This window comes from Bos indicus x Bos taurus, chromosome 2 (assembly GCF_003369695.1).
Source record: "Bos indicus x Bos taurus breed Angus x Brahman F1 hybrid chromosome 2, Bos_hybrid_MaternalHap_v2.0, whole genome shotgun sequence".
Lineage (NCBI taxonomy): Eukaryota > Metazoa > Chordata > Mammalia > Artiodactyla > Bovidae > Bos > Bos indicus x Bos taurus.
Window position 1 is genome coordinate 47,103,333 of NC_040077.1, and position 23,924 is coordinate 47,127,256.

The 23,924-nt window shown below is 45.0% G+C and overlaps 1 protein-coding gene across 2 annotated transcripts in view; it reads right to left on the minus strand.

Moving 5' to 3' along the window:
- KIF5C (kinesin family member 5C) overlaps positions 1-23,924 on the minus strand; it is a 159,412-nt gene that overhangs the window by 22,321 nt on the left and 113,167 nt on the right. For both annotated transcript variants that reach the window (XM_027561223.1, XM_027561231.1), the window contains exons 15-22: positions 23,496-23,642; positions 16,885-17,073; positions 13,400-13,517; positions 10,766-10,842; positions 9,353-9,462; positions 7,287-7,388; positions 6,713-6,773; positions 2,159-2,230 (exon numbers count right to left, since the gene is read on the minus strand). In XM_027561223.1, coding sequence (XP_027417024.1) covers positions 2,159-2,230; positions 6,713-6,773; positions 7,287-7,388; positions 9,353-9,462; positions 10,766-10,842; positions 13,400-13,517; positions 16,885-17,073; positions 23,496-23,642 — 876 coding nt within the window. The remainder of the gene's footprint in view (positions 1-2,158; positions 2,231-6,712; positions 6,774-7,286; positions 7,389-9,352; positions 9,463-10,765; positions 10,843-13,399; positions 13,518-16,884; positions 17,074-23,495; positions 23,643-23,924) is intronic.

Genomic DNA, 23,924 nt, shown 5'->3' on the forward strand with positions numbered 1-23,924 from the left:
GGGTCTCAATCTAGGGCTCTTAAACTCAGAAGGTTTGTTAAAACTCAGATTGATGGGCCCCACCCAAGTCTTTAGTCTGGTCCCAAGCTCTAGGGCTTTCCCTAATAGCTCAGTTGGTAAAGAATCTGCCTGCAATGCAGGAGACCCCAGTTCGATTCCTGGGTCAGGAAGATCCACTGGAGAAGGGATAGGCTACCCACTTCTGTATTCTGGCTTGGAGAATTCAATGGACTGTATAGTCCATGGGGTTGCAAAGAGTCGGACCCAACTGAGCGACTTTCACTGACCCAAGTCTCTGAGTCAGTGGATCCAGGGTGGGTCTGAGAACCTGCACATCCAGCAAGTTCTTATGTGATGCGAGTGCTGCTGGCCAGGTGACCACACTTTGGAACCACTGGTCTGAGAGCAGATCCTCCCTAGAGAGTCTTACATCCTGAAATCTGGTCCCAAGCTCTGCATCCTCCTTGGAATACTTCCTCCCCCAAGCTGAGTCTTTTCAGTTCTTATCATAATCTCCCTAGTCTCTGTCTTCATCACCCCTGCTCTGGCCTCTCTTTACTCCCCAGTCCAGGTCCTCTGATCATTTCTATGTTGATGATTGTGGTCACTACCTACCTTCCTGATCCCTGCCACTCAGGCCTTGAAATCTCCCATCATTCTCCACTCTCTTTCCTTATTTTGATTTCCAGCCCTCCAAACTCACTAGAATCATGCTGCCAAGTGCCAAGGCAAATCCATGCTCTGAACCTCATCTGGACACTCCCACCACTGCTCAGCATCCTTTTGCTTATCTCCAGCAAATCCCTCACAGCTGCCCCAGCCTCCTCCAGCCTCCATGGCCTCCCCATTCTCTTCCTCCTTCTCCACATTAACTGAGAAAGTCAGAGTCGTTGAATGTATCTTTTCCCCTGTCATATATTTCCCTACTAATGTCTGGTTTCTCCACTTCTCCTCTCTGGGAAAGTGTGTCCCTTCCATTTACCAAGCCATATATACTCTTCTATGCCATCAATTCGGAGAAGGCAGTGGCACCCCACTCCAGTACTCTTGCCTGGAAAATCCCATGGATGGAGGAGCCTGAAGTCGACTGAGCGTCTTCACTTTCACTTTTCACTTTCATGCATTGGAGAAGGAAATGGCAACCCACTCTAGTGTTCTTGCCTGGAGAATCCCAGGGACGGGGGAGCCTGGTGGGCTGCCGTCTATGGGGTCGCACAGAGTCAGACACGACTAAAGTGACTTAGCAGCAGCAGCAGCATGCTATCAATTCTATCTTCTCAGATCTGACCCTATCAATCACCTCCTCTTTTTTTTCCCTTAAATAATATACGTCATCTCTTTTCCCTGGCTCCTGCACACAGAGCCCCATGCACACACTTAAATACGCCTCTGTCCATCCTATTACCTCTGGGTTTGCTGACTGCTCCTCATCCATCGCTTTTTCAAAAGCCTCCTTGCTGCTTCTCCCTCCTCCCTCCTGAGACCTCTACTAGCTGCTCTGGGGGTTCACCATTTGGCAATTCCCCAAGATCACCACTGCATGTGGCACAAAATGCTCAGACTCAGAAGTCACACCGACCTGGATTTCAGTCCTATCTCTGGCTCTCCCCAGCTCTGTGATCTCAGGTCAGCATAGCCCATTTCCACAACCATAAAACAGAACACAAAGGACCAATTACGTGGCTGCTGGGGACAGGAGGCAAGACACGGGATGTTAAAGTGCTTCATACACTCTGGCCCAGCCCCTCACAGCCTCCTAACAGGGAAACAGGAGGGTCTAACCCCTGGCATTTCCAGGTTCCTGGCATCATTCACCAGGCTAAGGGCCAGGCTGTCTACTGAGAGCCCTCTGGGTTTTCCCTGCGTCACTCAGAGGTTTTCACACTGCAACCAGATAAATATGTGTTCCTTTGAAATAAAAGCCAAGGAAAGGATGATAGCTTCCTTTCACTAAGAACGAAAAGTCAGATGGAAAAATGTTCCCAAATATTTTTCCCCCCTCTGGCACATTCTTTTAATCACATTCTCTGGTATGAGTAATTTTTAAGCATCACCAGCTAGGATTTAAGCAAGTGATAATGATTTAAGCAACTGAAAATGATTCTTCTGGCCAACTTTTCGTTTCTCCTCAATCCCATTCACGTGAATTAGAACTCACCTTTTTAACCCGCGCAGTCAGATCCTGGACAAAGAGTTTACGGAGGTTGTGCAGAGTCTGCAGTTCTCGAGACTGGAAGAGAAGATCGTTAAAACACCACTTAAATGAAGGCACACAGTTTATGACACCATTGGCACCAGACCATCAACCCCAGATGCCTCCACAAAGCTCTGCAAGCCGCCGGTCAAGGCCATGGGGCCCTCCGCTTCCTGTGACCTGCCCACCCTCGTGCTCCCCCCTTCCACCTGGCATCTTCCCAGGGCTACCCCAAGGTACAGAGCCTGGGAACTCAAACAAAGATATGGAAACTACACCAAAGCCTGCTCGTTTGCTCTGTTTTAAGTAGAACATTTTCCTCCCTTTAACCACGAAAACTTGCAAGCTTTCTCATAAAAATTCCTAGTGAGCTATGTTATAACAGAATGGACTCTTTTTTCACTCTAATTTATTGGTGTACAGAAAATGCCAACAAGTTTTAATGAAAAGTTAGCCGCAATTTCTCCCACCCGAGCCGACCAACATTTTTCATGTTTCCACACCCCTCTGGCCCTGATCCATAATAAGCTTTTTTTGCCTCACATCACTGAGCTAATGGACATTCCACCTGGTGACCCTGGGCAAAGTATCTAACCTTCCTGTGCTTTCTTATCTGTAACATGAGGATAAAAACAGTAGTTGCCTCATAGTTGTTGTTATCAAGATTAAATGAGATTATTCTTATAAAACTCTTACAACAGTTTCTGGCACATAGTAAGTGTTCAATAAATATTAGCTAGTATTACTTTATTGATGCATCATAGTTGGCAGCTATTTCATTAGGCTTTTACTGTTTCCTTTTGTTGTTGCTATAATTTTCCTCTAGTTAACTTCTTGGGAGCATTTTTCCCCCCTTAATTCTGGATTATTTTCTACTAATGAACACTTAGGAATTAGATTGCTAAGACAAAGGTCTGAGTCAAACCTGGTGCCCTCTGTTAACAGAGTCAGAAAACCTAAATGTTTCCTTCCATTTAAGTCTCCATGTATTCACCACAAGACCTACAACCAGTTCTGTGAAAAATATTTTCCTATGAGGAGAGAAATACACTCGCATTTGTATTTTTCAATTTGTTAAAATTGACCTACTCTCACACAGAATGTCAAGGGATGGAACTAACAGAAGCTCACAGAAAAAAAGACAAAACAGGCTCCAAAGCCCATGGAAACAATAAGCTTCTGGGAATAAAGGTTCTATATTAATTTTAGGTCTTATTACTGGGTCCAATTCCATAATAGTGCTGAAATAAAAAGCAACTAAAGTCAATTGCCTTCTCAGATGAGGCAAGTTACTTTCTGCGGGAGGCCCAGCGGGCCTGCTGTTGGGAACGCCCTGCACAGTGCATGTCTGGGGTGGAGCCGCCAGCTAGCAGATGGGGGTGTGGCGGGGACAGCTCCACGCTGTCAGTGACACCGCCACGCTGTCTGTGCCTCTGTCCCAGGGAGCTCAATCCTGGCCCTCTGCTCTGCGAGCTCTCCTTCCTGCTTCAGGTAGTTGATTAATGACTGAACTATAATCACAGAAAATACTTGCCATGAAAAACACCACCACCCCACAGGGAAATGAGAAGAGAAGACCTAGCTGCCTTGTCAAAGGGCCAGGCGATTCTTCAGGGGCAAACACCACACAGTCCAGAGTCCTGAGCTTGGTGACTCTCTCTCATTCTCATTCGGTTTTGGGTAACTTCTATAAACAGTTTAACACAGGCAGTTCAGACCTTGGAGATGGTTGATAAGCCACACATGTATGCCTAGGCAACTCCCATTTGGCTTCCTGGGGCCGTGAATTGTCCTCCATCACGTGCATTACTTCTTCCTCCACCCTGACTGCTTTCCTTCAGGTCTCTCCCAGCACAGGTGTTGCCCTCTGTGTAAAAGTCAGGGCTCAGCTTCCTGTCACGGTGAGGGTGGGACCCGAGCGGTGGAGACACAAGGTTTACCAACACAGAAGGAGGAGGGGTCCAGCCCCAGAGTCCACACAAAGTGTCCTGCTAAAGCCAGAGGGCTGCCTGGGGTCCCAGAGACGTCCCCACTGGCCGGCTGGCCTTCCCAAATGTCGCCCCTGGAGTGGGCTTTACAGACCTTGGTCCCTCGTGGCAGGTCCCACCCTGACCTTTCCCAGACACTCCAGGAGGCAGAGCAGCTTGAGCTGAGGATCAGGAAGGGTCAGCCAAAGACAGTGAGCCACCTCTGAGGAACACTGACAGCGTGGGGAGGATGTGATGGAAGGATAAGTAGTAACACCCGTGTCTAGACTGGCACAGACTGCGGAGCTCCAGTGTGGGGACTGAAATGTTGGTGTGTGATGCGTGTGTGTGTACATGGATGGAGAGCGAGAGCTCATGGGAGGCTGTATTGGTGAGTCTGTCCACGTGTGAGGGACTGAGTGTCTGAGTGTGTGTATGGTGTGGGGGTGGGGGTGGGGAATGGATGCAAGGGTAGGAATGTGGGTGTGGCAGGGAGAACCAGTGTATCTGAGGAGGCTAGTGAGGAAAAGGTGTTATTAAAAACATATTCAAGCAAATTCTCTGGTGGTCCAGTGGTTAGGACAGCACGCTTCCATTGCAGGGGGCACAGGCTCAATTCTTGGTTGGGGAACTAAGATTCCACAAGCTGAGCACACACACACACCCTCCCCCAAAAAACGAAAAAAAGAAAGAAATGCATTCAACAGAGCAAAATAACATGCTCACATGTAAGTATAAAAGAGAGAAAGCTTGTGAGTCTGGGAGGTCTGTGAGTGGACGTGAGGGGGTTGTGAGAGTGAATGAGCAGAAGTGAGAGTATGCCAGTGAGAGTATGTGGATGGTCACGGGTGTCTGTGCATGTGTGTGTCAGCATGCGATGGGGATGTGCTGAGTGTGTAAGCTTGTGAGTGGATGAATACAGGCATGAGCATGTGATAGTGGGGACCTGTGGGTGTGAGTGTATGTGAAGACATGTGAGTGAGTGAGAACAAGCAATTATGCCCAAGTGTGGGTGAGACCATGAGAGGGAGAGAGGTAAACAGTGAGTTTCTAGGTGTGAGCAGGAAAGGTGTGCTAGGTGACGGACTGTGAGAGAGAGCACGTGAGTGTAAAGAAGATACGGAAATACTGACCTCCGGCTGGTGGGAATATAGGAACATTTTAATGGTCAATATTTTTCTGAATTGTTATAAACTATCTATGATTGTGAGTATCACTTCTCCAGGAAAACAGACACAGATAAAGCAACTTCATGGCTTCATTTCCGTTTCCCCTCCAGCCGCTCTGTCCACTGTCTTCACCAGGCTCAAGAGGCCCAACTTCTCTCAACAGTCATTCTACTTCTGTTCTGAACAATTTGTGCCCTTTGAGCCCCCATCCACCCTTGAGGAGCAGCCAACTCTCACCCAGGGGCCCGAGCACAGCCTCAGGTCCAGCCCTGATCAATCACCTGCTTCCAGTCTGGGGTCACCGAATTCTTGGATTCTGGTTCAGTCCTGCAATAGCTCACATGACGTATGGATGGAACCAGTATGCTTGCCTATATCTAAGCAATATGTCATGTGCAATGACTGGATGTGTTTTCACCAGATTTAGAAACTATGTCGGGATGTCTGTCTTCTAACACAGGCTGTATGGCACTTTGAAGGGCTCTTGAGAGCCCTTGGCACCAGGCAGCCACCCCCAAGGGCAAATAAAACAGAAGCAGACCAGGAGACAAACCCAATGAATTCAGATGTAGGACAGAGCAAAGCAACCAGGGTCTCACATGGCAAGCTCTTCCTCCACAGGGAAGTGGACCTGCCACTCCTCCGCCACAAACCCTGCAGGTCTCAAGGCCGAATCTGGCCTGGCTCCCCTTCTGTCTTGACCTCTCTGTGCCTGCCTCCTACCACCTCTCCTCTTGGCCACAGACAGACTGATCTCCCTGCTGTTCCCCAAATGTGGGTCGTGGGCTGACCTCAGGGCCTTGGCACAGGCTCCTCCTCCAGATATCCCCACGGCTCCTTCATTTTCCTATTTAAGTTCCTGCTCAAATGTTACTTCCCAGTGGGGCCTCCCCCAGCCAGTATCCTGTGCCCCTTCTATAACCATCTAATGGAGACAACGATCTACCTCCTTATTGTTCACTGTCTGTCTTCCCCAAGTGAAGGACAGCTTCACAAGGGACACCCTCTTCTCTGTTGTGTATTGATGCAACCCAAGCACCTAAAAAAAACAGTCCTTAGCAGGTGCTCAACAAATATCCACTGATTGTTAAATGGAAGTAAGCACAATGTACAAGAGGCAGCAAAACTGCAGACACTGAGTTGAGTTTAAATCTCATCAGGACTCCAGGGTTACACTCCTAAGGATGGCTGGATGGTTAGTCACTGTGCCAAGACCTGGGGAATAAATTCTACAGCTTTCATGTTTCCATAGGAAGTTTTATGTTTAAAATGATACTCAAGAAAGGCATGCACAGATAAAATTTTAGAAGAAACAAATTCAAAAGATCATAAACTAATCTGGTCTTTGAGACTAAAATGAGTTGGGAAACACGTCAACATACCACTGTCTCCTCCAGCCCTTTGAGGTCCTCTCTGGCTTGCTCCCTTTTATCATTGAGCAATCTATAAAACAGAAAGGAACCATGAACCACCAAAGGGGCATCAGAGATTTTCACAGACACCATGCATCTGCAGATAAATCAACAAAACAAACCAACTCACCAACTCAGGGTCTGTTCTTAAATTGGCCCAACCTAACCTGAATATCTGGAGAAGGCAATGGCACCCCACTCCAGTACTCTTGCCTGGAAAATCCCATGGATGGAGGAGCCTGGTGGGCTGCAGTCCATGGGGTCGCTACGAGTCGGACAGGACTGAGCAACTTCACTTTCACTTTTCACTTTCATGCATTGGAGGAGGAAATGGCAACCCACTCCAGTGTTCTTGCCTGGAGAATCCCAGGGACGGGGGAGCCTGGTGGGCTGCTGTCTATAGGGTCGCACAGAGTCGGACACGACTGAAGCGACTTAGCAGCAGCAGCAACCTGAATATCTTGGTACCTGAATCACCAGTGTGGACTGGCAGAGATTTCATGGGGATGAGAGAAAATAGAGGAAATATTTAAAGCGTACTCACAAGAGCTTTTCCAGTTTCATTTCTCTCTCTTGGTCCTCTATTTTCAGCTTGTTATAATCAGAACTGAGCTTCTCCTGTTCTAGTTGCAGTTTCTGATTCAAACTGAAATGAGAGGAAACAGCAACGCATTCCACATCACCCTGAGAGTCTGAGTCATGCGACTGAAGACATAATTCTGTTCCAAGCCCATTAGCTCTGTGCAATAAAGGTGACAATTCTGGGGGATTTTGAGAGATCAGAGAACAACCTCACAGCTTCCTCCCTGCCCAAGTGAAAACTAATTTCTGGGAACATCTAAGAGGCATGAAACATAAGGCTTTAAGAATGTATTTATAGCTGGCTTATGCAAGAGCTCTGGAAAGGAAAAAAAATGAAATGGGAAAGGGGCCAAAATTTTAAAACAGGAAAAGAGAGCCCAGTAAGAATTCTTTTTCTGCCCCACAGATGGTACGCATGCACTCCTGGAACCTCATCTGGCTACTCTGACCTTCCCTTCCTCTCTGGTCTGGTGCTCTGAAAACATCTCCCAAGTCCAACTCCCTGGCTGACATAGGGACCATTCTGCTCTGTGAGGTCTTTGGGTGGGGGAGGAGGGGGAAGCGGGGCAGTGGTCAGAGAGAGGATACACAAAGTAAGTCTGGGCTGCTGCAAAAAAGAAACTCACCACCTGGATGGGAACACTGGGTCATTTTATGTACCTCAGTCCTTGCCAGGTAGTACTAGTGGTAAAGAATCCACCTGCCAATGCAGGAGATATAAGAGGCGCAGGCTGGATCCCTGGGTTGGGGAGATCCCCTGGAGGAGGGCATGGCAACCCACTCCAGTGTTCTTGCCTGGAGAATCCCAGGGACGGGGGAGCCTGGTGGGCTGCCGTCTATGGGCTCACACAGAGTCGGACACGACTGAAGTGACTTAGCAGCAGCAGCACCAGAATAACAAATAAAAGCCGTGCTTACAGGCGAAGGCACAACCTGAGAGGGAGCATGGGGTGGCCCGAAAGGAGAGAGACAGTGCTAAGTGCTTTCCTAGGCAGACTGCACAGAGTCTACCCATGGCGTCATTTACACTTTTGCTTTTAAAATGCAAATGTGCGATACAAGCAAAGAGATTTGGATCAGTAGTCTGGAGAATAACTCCAACTCCAGTTTGATTCCTGTTTAACAGTATGACCTTAAGGAAATCATTTAGCTTTGATTCTGTATAGAAATCTTGTTTCTTCATCTATATAAAAACAGAAAGGAGGGAGCCTTTAGTCTAGACTGGGGCGGAGGACATGGGGGCATGGAATGAACTGTATTTCAATATATTTCAATATAACTGGTTTTCTTTGTTTTCTTCTTTTATTTGAGACACGTAAACACATTGTTCTGCAAAGGGACTCACTGTGCAAAAATGATAAGAATCCTCAGGAGAGGATCCTAAAGGTGCCTCTCAGCCTGGGGACTTGTGTTGATGATATGGGAAGGTGAGAGGAGTGGGGAGGGGTCGTTACTGAGCAGGGGGGTGTTCAGCAGCAGCTGCAATAGAATGGCCTTGAGAAGGTGTCACTGGAGCCCAGCTGCAATGATGTCCTCGAGCGCAGACACACAACAGCGTGGGTCCCTAAGAGTCCACGTGTGACCTGGTGGCTCCAGGTTGTACAGACACAGGTATGTGTTGGTCGAGGAGGCAGCAGGAGCTGACAGTCTCCTCTGGAGCATTTATTAACCCAGCAGATCCCCCGAGTCGGACCAAATCAGTTTTTTTCACACTCTCATAGGAACTCATCCCCACCTACAGGGGCACATGTCTGTCCATGTGAGTCACCAATGTGTCCTGCTCTGCAGGGCACCAGGCAGGGCAGCTGGGCCAACCTGCCACCTGCCCACCAGAGCCCCCAGAGGTTGGACTCCAGATGAGGAACAGACCTCAGAAGCATCACAACCCAGCTTCCTGTGACACCAGGGCGGAGCCCAGCGCCCACAGGGCAGGGAAAGCAGAGACCTGGGCTAGACGCTATGTCCCTCCAGGCTGGCACAAGGCCTGTGCCCGCCTCCATGCCCTGCGAGTCCCCTGGGGCAACTCACTCCCGAATCTCATCGATGATTTTCTGCTTCTCCTCAATTTCATCCCGGAGTCTGGACAGCTGCTTCTGATGAGCTTCCCGGTGACTCTCCATCTGCTGCTCCAGAGCCTTCTGCAACCCAGGCCAGGGAAATGTGTCAGCTGCTGCTGGTTCTCAGCCCACGCTGTGCCAAGACTGGGTCACTACCTCCTATCCCACCTCCCTCAGCTGTCAGATCCCCACACCAGGGCCCAGGACCTACCCTGCTTTATAGGGACAACAATATCCAAGGACCTGTTAGAAAATTGAGTAGTTCCCATGGGCAAATGACCATATTTCATGAGGAAAGGGTTTGCCTCTGACCTTCCACAGCTCACCTGAGCCACACAGCTTCTCTCACCAGGTCACCCTGAGGTCACTTACCTCTTACTACCTGGTTGACCTCAGGCCATGGCACCTCTCTGAGCTGCACTTCCCCACCAGTAAAATGTTAATAATCTCTCGACCCTGTCCACTGCATGGATTTATGATGATGCTCCAAGCAGACCTTTCCACCAAAGTGATGTGAACCCAGGAGAGGCCCAGCCAGGTGAGGCAGGGTTGTTGGCTGAACAGCATGGCATCACTTCAACTATGGGACTCACACCCAGTGGAGCTTGGAACCGGTTTGTCAAAAACTATTCCAGGTGGCTCTAGTGGTAAAGAACCCACCTGCCAATGCAGGGGACACAAGAAACGAGGGATCAATCCCTGGGTCGGAAAGATCCCCTGGAGAAGGAAATGGCGACCCACTTCAGTATCCTTGCCTGGAAAATTCCATGGGCAGAGGAGCCTGGCAGGCTATAGTCCATGGGGTCACAAAGAGTTGGACATGACTGAGCAAATAAGCGTGTGCATACATGCACACACACACACAATCAAAAGTTCAACATTTTCTCCTATCTCATTTTATCCACCTAAAACCCTTATTTCCCAATCTTCTTTCCCACATTTCCATTTCTGTTTAAAATGTGACCAAAATAAAGACCCCTGTGTTTGAGATGAAAATTCAAATTGAGGGTATTTCTTTAAAAGATAGAGGGGAGGTGCTTCCTTCCATTCAAAAGAGGGGTGACTGTTTCTGCAGAGGCTGTGACAGCTGGCCAGCATGGCTACTGGAAGGTGCACTCTCTCCCTCTTGCTCATGAGCAGGAAGATAAATGTACTGATGCAATGCAATTATTGTCTGCAGACATCTCAGCGGGCCTGGACACCTGCATGTCCATCTCACTTCTAAGTCCAGCCACCCTCTGAGAGCAGCTCTGATGCCCAGCCCCAGCCCCGCCCCCCTCCTTCCTACCTCACCTACACATCTTGGAAAGGAGCTGGATTTTCCCAGATGAAGGAAATCCAGTCCCAAGGCGTGCGGGGCTCCTGGAAAGGGCTGCATACACACCTTCATTTCCTCAGCATCCTGCAGCCGGGTCAGATGCTCCTTTTCCTTATCCTGGAAGCTGACTTCATGCATTTTTTCTGTTTTGAATTTTAAAGGATAATGAAAAAGATTTAACTGGCAGGATTCCCATCCAAAAGTAAAAATTAAAAAAAAAAAAAAAAAAAAACACAACAGAAAGGAATATGGTGAAACATCAGCTTATCTCACCAAGGTACCACCATGGAATAAAGGAACATGCCTCTGAAGGGGGACTTCATGAATGTCACTCTCAGATACCCTGCACACCTCAGGACTTCCAGCTTGTTAAATCAAGGCTGATCTCTCCAGGGAGACTGTGGAAGTCCTCCAGGGAGAAGGGCGATTGGAGGGGACATGTGATCCAGGAGCAGTCATGCTGTACCTGACGGGGCTGCCACTCCATGCCCTCAGAGGACTGCTCCCCACCAGGCCTGGTGAGCCGCTCCTGCATAAACGTGCATGGTCACCGACAATGCTCTCTGCAAATATTAGTGGTATTTGGATTCCTGCCACTATTAGAGTTTTAGAAAGAGCTAATTTACCTCCCATGGGTATTCTCTAAGAATCTGGAGCAGGAAAATAATCTAGGGACAAGCGCAAAGAAAATAGAAACGTAAAATAACTCTCTCCAGACTAAGCAGGAAGCCCACGCTGTGTATTGGGGGCATGGTGCTATGTGATACCCCTCTGGGGAGGGGGCATCAGCCCCACCCTCCTCTTGGTCAGTGGTCTCACCAAGCCCAGTGGACCATGGGCAGCCTCAGGTGGAGGGTTTCAAAAGGGTTTCCGACAGTGACATTCAAGTCCTTAAGTATTCTCTCCATTCTGTTTCACTTTATTTCAGTGTCAACTACAAACTGGCACTTGCCAAGGGCATTTGCCATCTGCCTCTGCAGAGACTGAACCCTGTGTTGCTGCAGCTGTTGACCTTCGACACGCCCTGAAGGGAGCTCAGGGTGGAGAAATGAGGCATTTTGTGTTCCAAGGAAACCGGTGGAATGGGGTTTTAGATAGATATTTTCAGGAACTGATTTCATGATCCCAATCCTTGCATCTCCTCATATCTAGAAAAGCACTAAATACCTTCATGGTGAAACTTAGCTCCTCGTGGCCAGCAGAAAACCTTATGTAAGATAAGTGCCTGATTATGTGAACTCCCCCTTCACCAAAATCATATATATTGACCTTCCCACACTACCTTGTTGGAGCACTTTCTCAGAGCTATCTGAGGTGCTATCTCCTGGGCTGCAGTCCTCATCTTGCCCCAAATAAAACTTAACTGGCAACTTTCACGTTATGCATCTTTTTTAGTGGACATCAGCTACTCTTGCTCTGATTTTGTTTCCATTCAGTGGCACCACTGCAGAAGCCATTGACCAGAGGGAAAGCTGCTTTTCTATGTCAACTTTTGGGTAGAGCGTTCTATTCCCAACATCCCTCATCTCATAAAGAAAACCTTACAAGGTCATAGTGGGGGTGGGTGTGTTATCCTTTTTTGTTAATTTACATTGCCATTTGAAGCAAAATGTATTTACTGAGCAAACAGACAATACAACAATAAATAAAAAAGGATAGCATTGTCACCAATCCTGTTACCCTACTAAAACCATGTTCCCTTCAAATATTAATTTTATAGGCCTTCAAACATAAGTATCCAGTGATTTTTAAATGTTATAACCACAGTAAAGATAAAATTACATACTATGATGTTAAATCTAATGCATTGTAAATACTGTTGCTTGGTCTTCATGTATTTCATCTCCAAGATGAAAAAAAACCCTATTCTTTTAAACCACATACCATAGTTCATTTAACTGCTGGACATTTAGGTGATTTCCTTTTTTCCCACTAATATAAACAATGAATTCTCGAGAATTCTGCAACAAATATTTGAGATTTGAGGAGTAAAAGGTATGAAAAGTGTTAGCATAATTAATATGTATTTTCAAAGTGCTTCCCAAAGGGATTTTACCAGCTTTCTTTGCAACTCATAAGATCTGTATTCCCGTTTCACCACAACACATACATCATTAATCCTATCCTGGTTTCTACATTTCCAGTCATTTCTCTCGAATCTCTTCTATTTATTCATATTTATTGAATATGATATGAATATGAATATGAATATTGAATAGGCTGGAGGTCTGGGGCTGGAATAAGGTAGAACTTGATTTTGGAATCCTCCCTTGGGATACAGCACAGTGGTCAGCCTTGAACAGGCTAAGGTTTAGCCCCTCGGTCAATGAACGGAGCCACAATTCTTAATTAGGATTAAGGATAGTGACAATGAAGCTGGAGATGCACAGAACCAGAGAAGCATCTGGCAGGTTGAATGGACAGGCCTTGGTGACAGAGTGGAGGCAGGAGGTGAAGAAGGGAGAGGATTCTGACTTGGGCAGCAGGGTGGACTGAGGGAAAATGCAGAGAAGCAGGTAAAGGATGGGGGCAGTCTTCTAGATGGTTCTCTACCCCCTACCCCACTCCAATTAGGCCACTGTTTTCACTAGACATACAAATGGTTTAATTGAGCAAAAGTAAACATCAAGAGTCCAGCCAACTATAGTGTGTCTGATTCAGGCCAATCGCTGGACACCTACAAAGTGGTCGATTGCTCACCTTGGGCTCGGAGCTTGGCCAGCTCTTCACTGAGCGAGTCCTGGGACTCTTCAAGCTGTCTCCTCTTCTGCTCCATGTTCTGCATGTAGTCCGTCAGGGATTTGATCTTGGCTTCGTGCTTTAAATGAGCAAACAGAAAGGGGCTATGAATGACGAGCGAGTGATTATCCTGGCTTGTCCAGGACTGTCCAACAGGAAAACGCAACAGAAGAGGAGTTCTTGACTCCTCTGTTCGAGTCCCAACAGCCAAGTGCCAATTCCGCCCTTGGCTTGGGATCTGGGACCACAGACTAAGTCTTCTTCTTCCCATGAGCTTCTCTGCCTCATCCCCCTGCGCGTGGCTTTCCTTACCATGTCCTTCCTTACCATCTATTAAATAGAAATACCAAACCCCAGGCTGGTTTTCTGCTTTGTAAAAAACAGAGTCTGCTGGAAAGAAAGGGGCTGGAAAAGTGTCAAGGCTGCGGGCTTCATTCTTTGAACCTGCACCTTTGGATTTCTTCTTTGGAACTCCAGTATTATGTCTTTACACTTTCTGCCTTTCAAGCACAGCAATTCCTATTTCAGAGGCTTTGTTTCTTTTTCCTCTCCCTAGGAAGCTCTCCCCAACACCCTGCCAGACATGGGCCTGGCTGGATCCTTCTTACTTGGGCCCCAACATTTTCTTATAGCACCTAACTTCTATTTGATTCATCTATTTTTTTTTCTACTTGTTAGCTCCATGAAAGCATAGAGTTAATATATAATAATGGAGCGAAGGAATAAATGAATGAATGAGAGCTTGTGACTAAACAGGAACAGTAGTCACCTCGAGGCAGATGGAAATATGCAGACACCTCCTCCCCCATATCTACATGGATCATATTTAGGCAGGAGGACCCTGGAGATGGAGCTCTAATGTAATGAAATAACCTCTGGGAAATGGGACTTTGTTGGAGCAGATATTTTATAAGCATAGCTTTTGGTGACAAGGATGAGTATAAACAAAGGAGATAACAGCATTTTAGCTGGAAATATTTTGTCAGGTTCCTTAGATCATGTCAGAAAATAAAGAAACAAGGTTTTTCTTACTTTTGAACCCCAGGCAACAATGACTAAATCTTTGGTTTTGTGTAAATTGTGGCAGAGTACAAAATAGCACCTAAGGGAAAACTGTATTTGTTCCTAATGCAGAAAGCACTGTCTAACCACGGTTATTCTTTAACCCCAAACCATCCTAATATTTTTCAGTCCAATCTCACACACCCTGAGTGTGTGTCACCTTAACATCTTGGCAACTAGGGCCCCAATCCTGGGCCTGACACTTCAGAGCACCCCACTGGGCAGTCCTCTGGCTGTACCCCAGTCTACCGAGCAAAGTTCTATGCCAAGGGAGCGTGCCCACTTGGAACCCACATCCTCTTCTAGATCACAGTGAGTCTGGAAAACTAGAAACTTGTTACTCTAATGACCCTGAGGTCACCCCCAGGAGCAGCAGTGCAGCTTCCATCATCCATTTACATAGGTTACAGCTGACACAGTTTCACAGCTCCATCAACTCATAGAACGTGTGGAAGGGGCCTGACTTGGATGTGGAGGCTGATGTGTCCAGATGGAAGGAAAGACAGAGGGCTTTGGGCCGCAGGGCCTCTGTCTGTGCGTTTGCATTGGCCTTCAAATGTTAGGGACAGAGTACTTCAGAAGCACATGCTCTCAGAGTAACAGGTGACCTGGAAATCAGACCTGAAGTGTACTATGCCCTAATGTTTATTGTTCTTCTCAATTTTCATAAATTATAAAAATGTCAAAGAGTCCAGCAAATCCAGAAAAAGTAGTATAAATTTCACCCATAAACCACTCTATCAACTACTTTCCCCCTATATTCCTGGTCTTATCTATATAAATGCATATTTTATCAAGTTGCAAGGTATAGCATAGATCTGTCACTCAGCATTTCCATTTTTATTTAACTTTATATAATTATACTTTCCAAATGACTAGGTTGCATACATTTTTGGTAAGAGCTGCATAATATCCTTTCATGTAACTTTATGTTATTAGTCTCTCTATAAATAGTTGCCTATTTTATTTTATTAAAATGAAAGTAATACTGCAATCAACATCTTCCATGTAAGTGCTAATATTTTAAATCAGGGAATGATAATACCATATGAAATGAAAAATTTTCACTTTCATTACCAATGAAAAATGCTATAAGTGAAATTACTGGCCAAAGTATACTTACGTTTTTATGGGTTTTGATTCCCAAGGTGCTTTCCAAAGGGACTGACCAAATTATACTTTTCTCAACAATGTATATAAATTTCACTATTACACACTAGCATTGACTAATCTCTTCAACGCTTCTTTGCTTACTATGTTATTTATAAAATGGAAATTTGATGCTTTAATTTGCATCTCTTAAATGATTACAGTAGGAGACGAGGCTGGAGATGGTTGTATGATGACACATTCCTATGTTTAAAAGCATACAGGATGAAGTATGCTTTCATCTGCTCCTCAGCACTGTCAGATGTGCCGTTACACGCTGGTATCTGCTCTCCCCAAATGACTTTAGCTATGTTAATGCCTGGACTGAGGCAGTGTGCAGCACAGACTGGACCACTCACAGAGGCCTCAGCCCCAAATACCAGCCTCAGGTGCAGGGGCAGACCAGAAACAAGGCTGCAGTTTTCTGAAACCACCATGCTAAACTGAAAATGCTTCCTAACGGACAGAAGAGTACCTTATCACTGGGGCTTGAAAATCCCTTCCAGGCTTTGAGTTCCCACACAAAGGTTTGAGTTCCAGCTCTGCCTTTCACTGGCTATATGAGTCTGGACAGTATATTTAATCTTTCAAGTCTCATTCTCCTTATCTAAAAAGCAAGGACAGTCATAACACCTGCCTATCAGAATTCTTCTAAAGATCAAGTGAGAGAATGCAGGTAAAGCGCTTAACAGTATATAGGGCACTGTAAGCACTCAGTAAAATGCTTCCTGCTACTGCTATACTGGTAGTGGCGGCAGTTTCTGCTGTCCCATATTAAACCGGATCTGTGGTAGAGACTAAAAGATCGAAGAGTGCTGCCTTAGCAGAGAGGTGTTTTAGATGCCACCCAATCTTTTCCACTTTTCCAGGGAAGCCTGGCATGCAGCAATCGATGGGGTGGCAAAGAGTCGGGTATGACTGACCACTGAACTGGACTGAATCTTTTCCACTCATTATACATCACTATCTATCCTACCTACCTACCTACCTTATTTATAAATAGCTAGATAAAGATATGTAGACACATCCATTAAAAAAAAAAGACTAAAGGTAATTCATGTAATTTGTACGACTAAACCTAGCCTTAAGAATAAGCCTGGCCGGTTACTGCCTGGGAGGCCATGGATACGTTCATCAGTTGTCCCTATTAGGTACCATCAGCCTCAGTAAGAGCGTGGAGGAAACAGATTTCCAGAGCACAAGGGTGTGACATGGTGAACAAAGGGGTGGCCTACCTGGGAGATGAGCAGCTGGCAGGCTGCCAGCTCCCGCTCGCTGGCATTCATCTTCCTGTTGGAGTCCATCTGGGCGCTCTCAAGCTGTTTGCTGCGGTTCACCAGAGATTTGACCTCCGACTTCATCTTGCTGATGTACAGTCGGGCCATGGTGAATTCCTCTTCAATGACTCCGTTCACATCTGCCAACTGAGCACAGGAGGGAACCACTCAATGATGCCTACGATTAGCAGAGGTTCACAGGGCCCTGAAACCTGTCCATGGGGATGTCTGTGGATTTCTGGGTTAAGAATCCCTAATAACAGGACCACAAGCTGAGAACCAGAAGTTGAAATATAGGTTCAATCCCACATTCTCTGAAACCTTGGATAAAACTTCAATTAGTATAATCTTCAATTAACCAGGCTTTTCATTACAATTGATTTTCTAGAATGAAAGAGATGGTATCAGTAGAAAAAGATATTGAAATTGTAAAAAGAGATAACTTTGAAGAGGTGTTCCTTACATTTCTGGAAGGGCAGCAAAACCCAGTGTTCCTAAAGGTGATCCTGAGTCCCAAAAGAAATCATTCAAAACTTCAGTTATGTTCTCTACAGTCTGTTATCCAGAGAAACAGCAGTCTAAGAGCTTGAACATGTTTCTATAAGCAAAGGTTGAAGTACAGAGGATTCTCTATATAGTTCTCAATTAAAGAATCTAATGAACAGGAACATGCTATCACCAGAAACACCTCTGGATGAAAGTCTTCCTGCATGACTTCTCATTATCACCAATGTTTCCTTGCCCCTGCATGCCTGCCCCATCCAAGCACACAGGAATCTCGCTTAGTTAAGATCACCTGAGAATAACAGTTTAAATTCACCTTTAGAAGAAAAGATTCTGACAACCAGAATTCTTGCCCCATCTCATATTTGTTGTCTAATTTTCAGAGCTCTACAGGATACAAATAATGTAGCAAGATACTTGGGATAGAAACCCATTTGCTGAGATGCAGAGATAGCCTTGAGGAGCAAAGTAACTGCGAATATTTTGTTTAACCACCAGAGGGCATCCTAGCACCTCAGGAGAATACAAGAGCCCTCTCCAGTACCCATCCCACAAACAGAGGCTTCAGTTATTCTAAGACAGTGATTCCAACTCTTTTTTTGATGTTTCATAATACACTCCATCTGCCCACTTTTGTCATTATTGCTGTCATTAACTCATCGTATGACTATTTTTTTCAGTAAACATTTAAGAGCTAGGAACACGGAGTGGTCTATCAACCCTGAAAATTGGCAGCAGGTAAAAAGTACACTGGACAGGGCTGAATGCCTGTAATCTGGTGTCAACCTTCCCCTAAAAATTCCCCAACAATGTTGCTAAATGTATCAGGGTCTACCAACACAATGCAGAGTCCAGGTTCACAGCAAGAAAATCCACAAGTATCAACATCTGACTCCATCTTACTTGAACAGAAGCCAAAGTGAAAGTCACTCAGTCACGTCTGACCCTCTGCAACCCCACAGACAATACAGTCCATGGAACTCTCCAGGCCAGAATACTGGAGTGGGTAGCCATTCCCTTCTCCAGGGGATCTTCCAAACCCAGAGATCAAATCCAGGTCTCCCGCATTGCAGGCGGATTCTTTACCAGCTAAGCAACCAGGGAAGCCCCTTACTTTAATGGAGGTTCTCAATAATCAGTTACATTTCTGACTGCCAGTGATTTGCCTACCAATACCACTCATTACACTCCTTTCATAATCCAGTATCATGGAGGTAACAGATGAGAAAAGCCCACAATCTTTAAGTTCAGTTTTATCCTCATGCCTTGGTGATTGGTCCAACATGGTACAGAGATGAGAAACTCATTCTTTAGCCTGACCAAGTGTGCCCTGTGTATTGTCTTTCTGTATAAGGGTAAGAGGACATCCAGCTCTTTTGTGTGGAATTCACAACCTATACCAGCTCCTGGAGGTGAGAACATTGCTGAACCGAGTTAGGGTGTCGTGGGAAGGGAGCAAACACCTCCTCCTCTAAGACGTTCTTCAGCTGAGGGCACGTTGTGTTCTATGCCCAGGTGACATCTGAATTGGAGATGAGTAGAAAAAAAAAAAATTACAAAAATGGGCATTCTCCAAAGTGAGAACTGGGTATTTCTTCCCTCAAACCAGAACCATAACTTCTGAAGCCATACTTATTCTAGGAGGTCAAAAAGGAGATTTTGAATCTACGGCTGATGGAAAAAAACAAAACAAAAGAGCACTCCAAGCAAATATTAACTGCAAGGTTTCTTACCACTTACGAGCTCATATATGTAGTCATATAAGTTCAGAGTTTTTAGTAATTCCAGTATACTGTTATTTTAAAAAGAAGAATCAGAGTTTGCTGCTGTAGGATTATTTAATAACTCTCCTCTGAGTCTGACAGTGACTGAAACGTATGTACTAGACCATGAGGCCCAGTGTGGATGGCTAATTCAGCAGAAGAGACTGCCTCCCCTTCCATCTTGCCTGTATAGGACTCACCCTCACCCACGTGTCTGGAGCATACTGCAGTCACCCAAGGTGCCGTTTCTGGGCCAAGTAAAAGGCAAGTGAAGTGACTGTTCACATTCTAAGACCTAAAAAGTCGTTTGTGGTTGCTATTTAGTCACTCAATTGTGTCCAACTCTTTTAGTGACCTCATGGACCACAGCCTGCCTGGTTCCTCTGTCCATGGGATTCTTCAGGCAAGAATACAGGAGTGGGTTGCAATTTCCTTCTCCAGAGGATCTTCCCAATTCAGGGATCGAACCCCCGTCTCCTGTGTCTCCTGCATTGCAGGGAGACTCTTTACTGCTTGAGCCATCAATGAAGCCCTACAAAGTCATAATGGGAATTAAAAAATCCTTATTAGAAAAAGCGTCTAGAAATGTCAGTTTTATTTACAAGTGCAGCACAGAGCCAAGGCATGATAAAGTTGCTTCCAAGAGGCTGAGGAGCAGGAGGGGAATGAAGAAGCAAGCCCTCTTGGAGGTGAGGGCCCCAGCCACCATTCTGTGGGGACTGGAACTCACACCCTAGCCCCAGCAGACCCCAGGCTGTGCTGAAGAAGTTGATGAGAAGGGAGCTATCAGTGATGAAGGCTGACTTCAGGCCCAGGATCCAGAACGGTTTTATCTGCATCTCTGGTCCATCCACAGCCAGGTCCCTCATGGAGGTGGGGCCCAGGGTCTCTGTCACCTGCTTGAATTTCTTCACCTCCATCTCAGCTAGACCTGAGGTTGGAAGAAAACTAGGCAGCTAATCCAATCCATTTCGTTTACTCAACCTCAACTTGTTATTCTGCTTGTGCCTAGAAATCTGGAAATCTCTGCCTTAAAGAAAAATCGGTGACATTGGAACATGAAAAGAAGAGGCTCACTAATAAACCTAGATGAAGTCAACACCAGGCTCATCTTGTCATTTGCTGCTCTCATCTTGTTTTGTTGACTTAAGTATTGCCCGGACTCTGAAAATGCCCCAAGACATGACTGAGCTGGAGAAATATGAGTTCTTCTGTTTCTTTGCTGTTTGGGCCTGCTGTATCCTAGAACTGAGGGCTGAGAGAGACTCCAGCAGCCATCTTTCCCTCTCACCCCAGAACACCACCAGGGGGACTGAATAGGATTTTTAGGAATAAAAACACAAGACCACCAAAAAAGATTTCCTTGATCTCATTTTTTAGATCAAAACAATTATATCAACTGAATACTCATCGCCAATAAGAAAAGTATCTGTACCCACAATGATAGATCTAAGAAATATATGCATAACTCATGCAATTCCTGAGCTGACCATCTTCAGGATAATCTGGACTCATCTTATCATTTTACAAATTAGGAATACGAAACCCAGATAAATAAAGTAACTTGCCCAAAGTCACATAATTACTCCCCTTTAATGCTCATTGCCATGATGAATTTTTTCCTTACAATTATGAATTAAATCATAATTGTAAGGAAAAAAACAGAATGATTAAGAATATGATGCTATCTAAGTGAAAGTTATCAATGAAATTAACTAGCTATCAATGAAATTAACTAGGGCATCCAATGTCTGGAATTCAAAGCTATCTTAAAAATATTCAAAGTACTTAAAAATAATCTCAATCATACTTCATATTCCTAAAGGTAAAGACTCTTTTTTTTTAATTCCAAAGCCACCCAGACACTCCTTGATTTCATTAGCATTTTTCATCAGCTCTATTTTAGAACTTGGCATAAAAATATCTTCCTTTATCATTATCAGCGGCAGGCACCAACTTCCCATAAATCAACTGCACCTTCATATTGCAAGGACCATTTAATCACCCCAACCTCAGAAGTTTATAGCTCAACACCAACATATGCGTCTAAAAATAAATCCTCAAATATAAAATCATTGAACTGGAACTTAATAGGGTTAATCTTATAGTACCGGAGAATTTTATGCTAAAATTAGATTCATTTGCAAAGATTCATGAAATATTCAGTTACAACAGAGATTCTATGAAAGAACGATTGAGTTTACAAGAGGTCATATGCTCTAAACCTCGATCTGTTATACCACCTAAGAAGAGCTTTCAGTGGTTCCCAGAAATGTCCATAAACAAAAGTAATTTGGGGAGGCCTGTCTAGTATTTAACAATCCCAACTCAAAACCTGAGTGTTCCTCCAAAGCAGACTGAAGTATAACTCGGCCTTTTAAAGGCTAACAGGCTAAACTCCAAGAATTTGGTTTTAACCTTTGAGGTAGAAGTTTAATACTATAACACTATTCCCTAGCTTGATAAAATCCACACATGTTTATCAATGGCTACTCCACAGAAGGTCTTGAGTTCATATAAACCTACAGTAATTAACTGAACAACAACAACAATCATCAAAATAGTATGGTACTGGTATAAAGATTAGATCACTGAAATAGACCAGAGAGACCAGCAATAGCCCCACATACTTTTGAAGGTGGCAGACATGCTCATTATCTTATTGTGGGGATGATGGTTTCATGAATGTACACATATGTCAAAACTTCTCAAACTATACTTTATGTGCAGCTGGGACCTCCCTGGTAGCCCAGTGGTTAAGACTCCACACTCCCAGTGCAAGGGGCCCGGCTTGGGAACAAGACCCTGCATGCCAAAACTGAGATTCTGCCTGCGGCAACTAAGACCTACCAGAGCCAAATAAATAAATACATGCAGCTTATTTTATGTCAATTATACCTCAAGAGAGCTATTTTGTTTGATGTCACTCTTATTTTTCCAATGTCCTGTCTATTTTGTGGCAAATTGTTCTTGATTGATAGCAGTATTTACTCTCGTTTCCCTGTATTCCTAAACTCATAGACAACTTTACACCACGTCCCTTATAACCTTGCTATCGATGGCACTAATGTACACCACCCCAGGGGTTAATCATGGTTGGTTTAAGCCCATTGTAGTAAAACTATTTCTCTTTGCTCTCCCAGCTTCCCTTGCAATTTGGGGTGACCATGTGACCCAATTCTGGCCTCTATAAAGTATAAGGGGATGCCTATTGGGGATTTCTGGGATATAGTTCTCTCCTGGATGAAAGCTGTCTGGCTTTACAGCCCGTCCTGCCTCAGACATGATGATTGGTGCTATAGAAGCTATCTTGCTACCAAGAGACAAAAATCTACAGATGTGAAAAGGTCATAGGCTGAGGAAAACAGAAAGAAAATAAAGACCTGGATCCTTGACATTGTTGAGATCCTGTACCAAAAGTTGCTTCTAAAACTTCAAGAAGCATAGGAATGACCTGGGGACTCTTGTTAAAATGCAGCTTCTAATTCAGTAGGTCTGAGGTGGGCCTGAGAGACTCTAGTTGGAACAAGTTCCCGGGTGATGAAGCTCACAACCTGAATAACAAGAGTCTAGACTTCTTATACGGTGAATAATAAATGTGGCTTTATTTTATTAAGCCACCGTTAGAATCCTCTAATTTCCAGCTGAAAGCTTTCCTAATTCATACTGATTGATTGGGGACCTTCATTCTGTTGTATTTTCATAGAAAAGGAGAGGGCTTCCATGGTGGTCCAGTGGTTGAGACGACTTTGCAATTCAGGGTCCAGGAGGATCCCACATGCTGCAGGGCAGCTAAGCCTGTGGGCCACAACCCCTGAAGCCCGTGCACCTGGAGTCTGTGGACTGCAACCAGAAAGTAACCCCCGCTCAACGCAACTAGAGAAAACCCACGCACAGCAAAAAAGACCCAGTACAGCCAAAAATAAATACATAACTTTAAAAAAAAAAAAGGGAGAAACATTTCTGAGTAGAACTTTTGTTTAACCTATCCAATCCCAAAACTCTGTGACACTGGCATGTAATTCTGAGGATTAAACCAACTCACAGAAGGCCAACCAAGATTTGAGGACATTTCCTATAATTGAAAGGTAATTTTTCTTTTCTGCTCCTTAACCAAAATAATAATTTACTTAGTCACTCAATCAGCCTTTCGTTCATTCACTCAAATATGATCAAGCACATAGCAGATGCAAGACAGCGTGCTAAGCACTGGACACTTAGGAGAATAAACACAGACCTTGCTTGCTCAGATTCGTGCCATTATAAGAGAAGGTAGAGAGGATAAAAGAAGGGCTGGCTTACAGTCTTCACGTCGTTGGTACCAATGATTCCTCCTATCTCCCCCAAATCCTTCAACAGCAGATTCAGGATCTCGGTGGCCCTTTTCTTCTGATGATTGCTAAGCTCCTGCAGCTGGCTCAGTTCTCTCTGCGTGGTTGTCAGTGTAGTCTGAAATACACATTTTAACAACAGATTTAAAGGGCCACCCATCAATTTCATACACACAGTGTCATCAAGAATAACATCACGTAGGGTGGAGTTCTTTTGTCCTCTCATGTAATTTCGACAGGAGTCCTTTTAAGCCAAACTACGGTATAGCTCTGCATTCTCTGATAAGAAGAGGAAGTCGTCTTGGCCTGATACGTCATTTGTCTGCATATCAGATGATAATTTCCAGGTCAGTGGAATAAGTTATTAAAAACAAATAAAGCTCAAAACCAGTCCTTATGT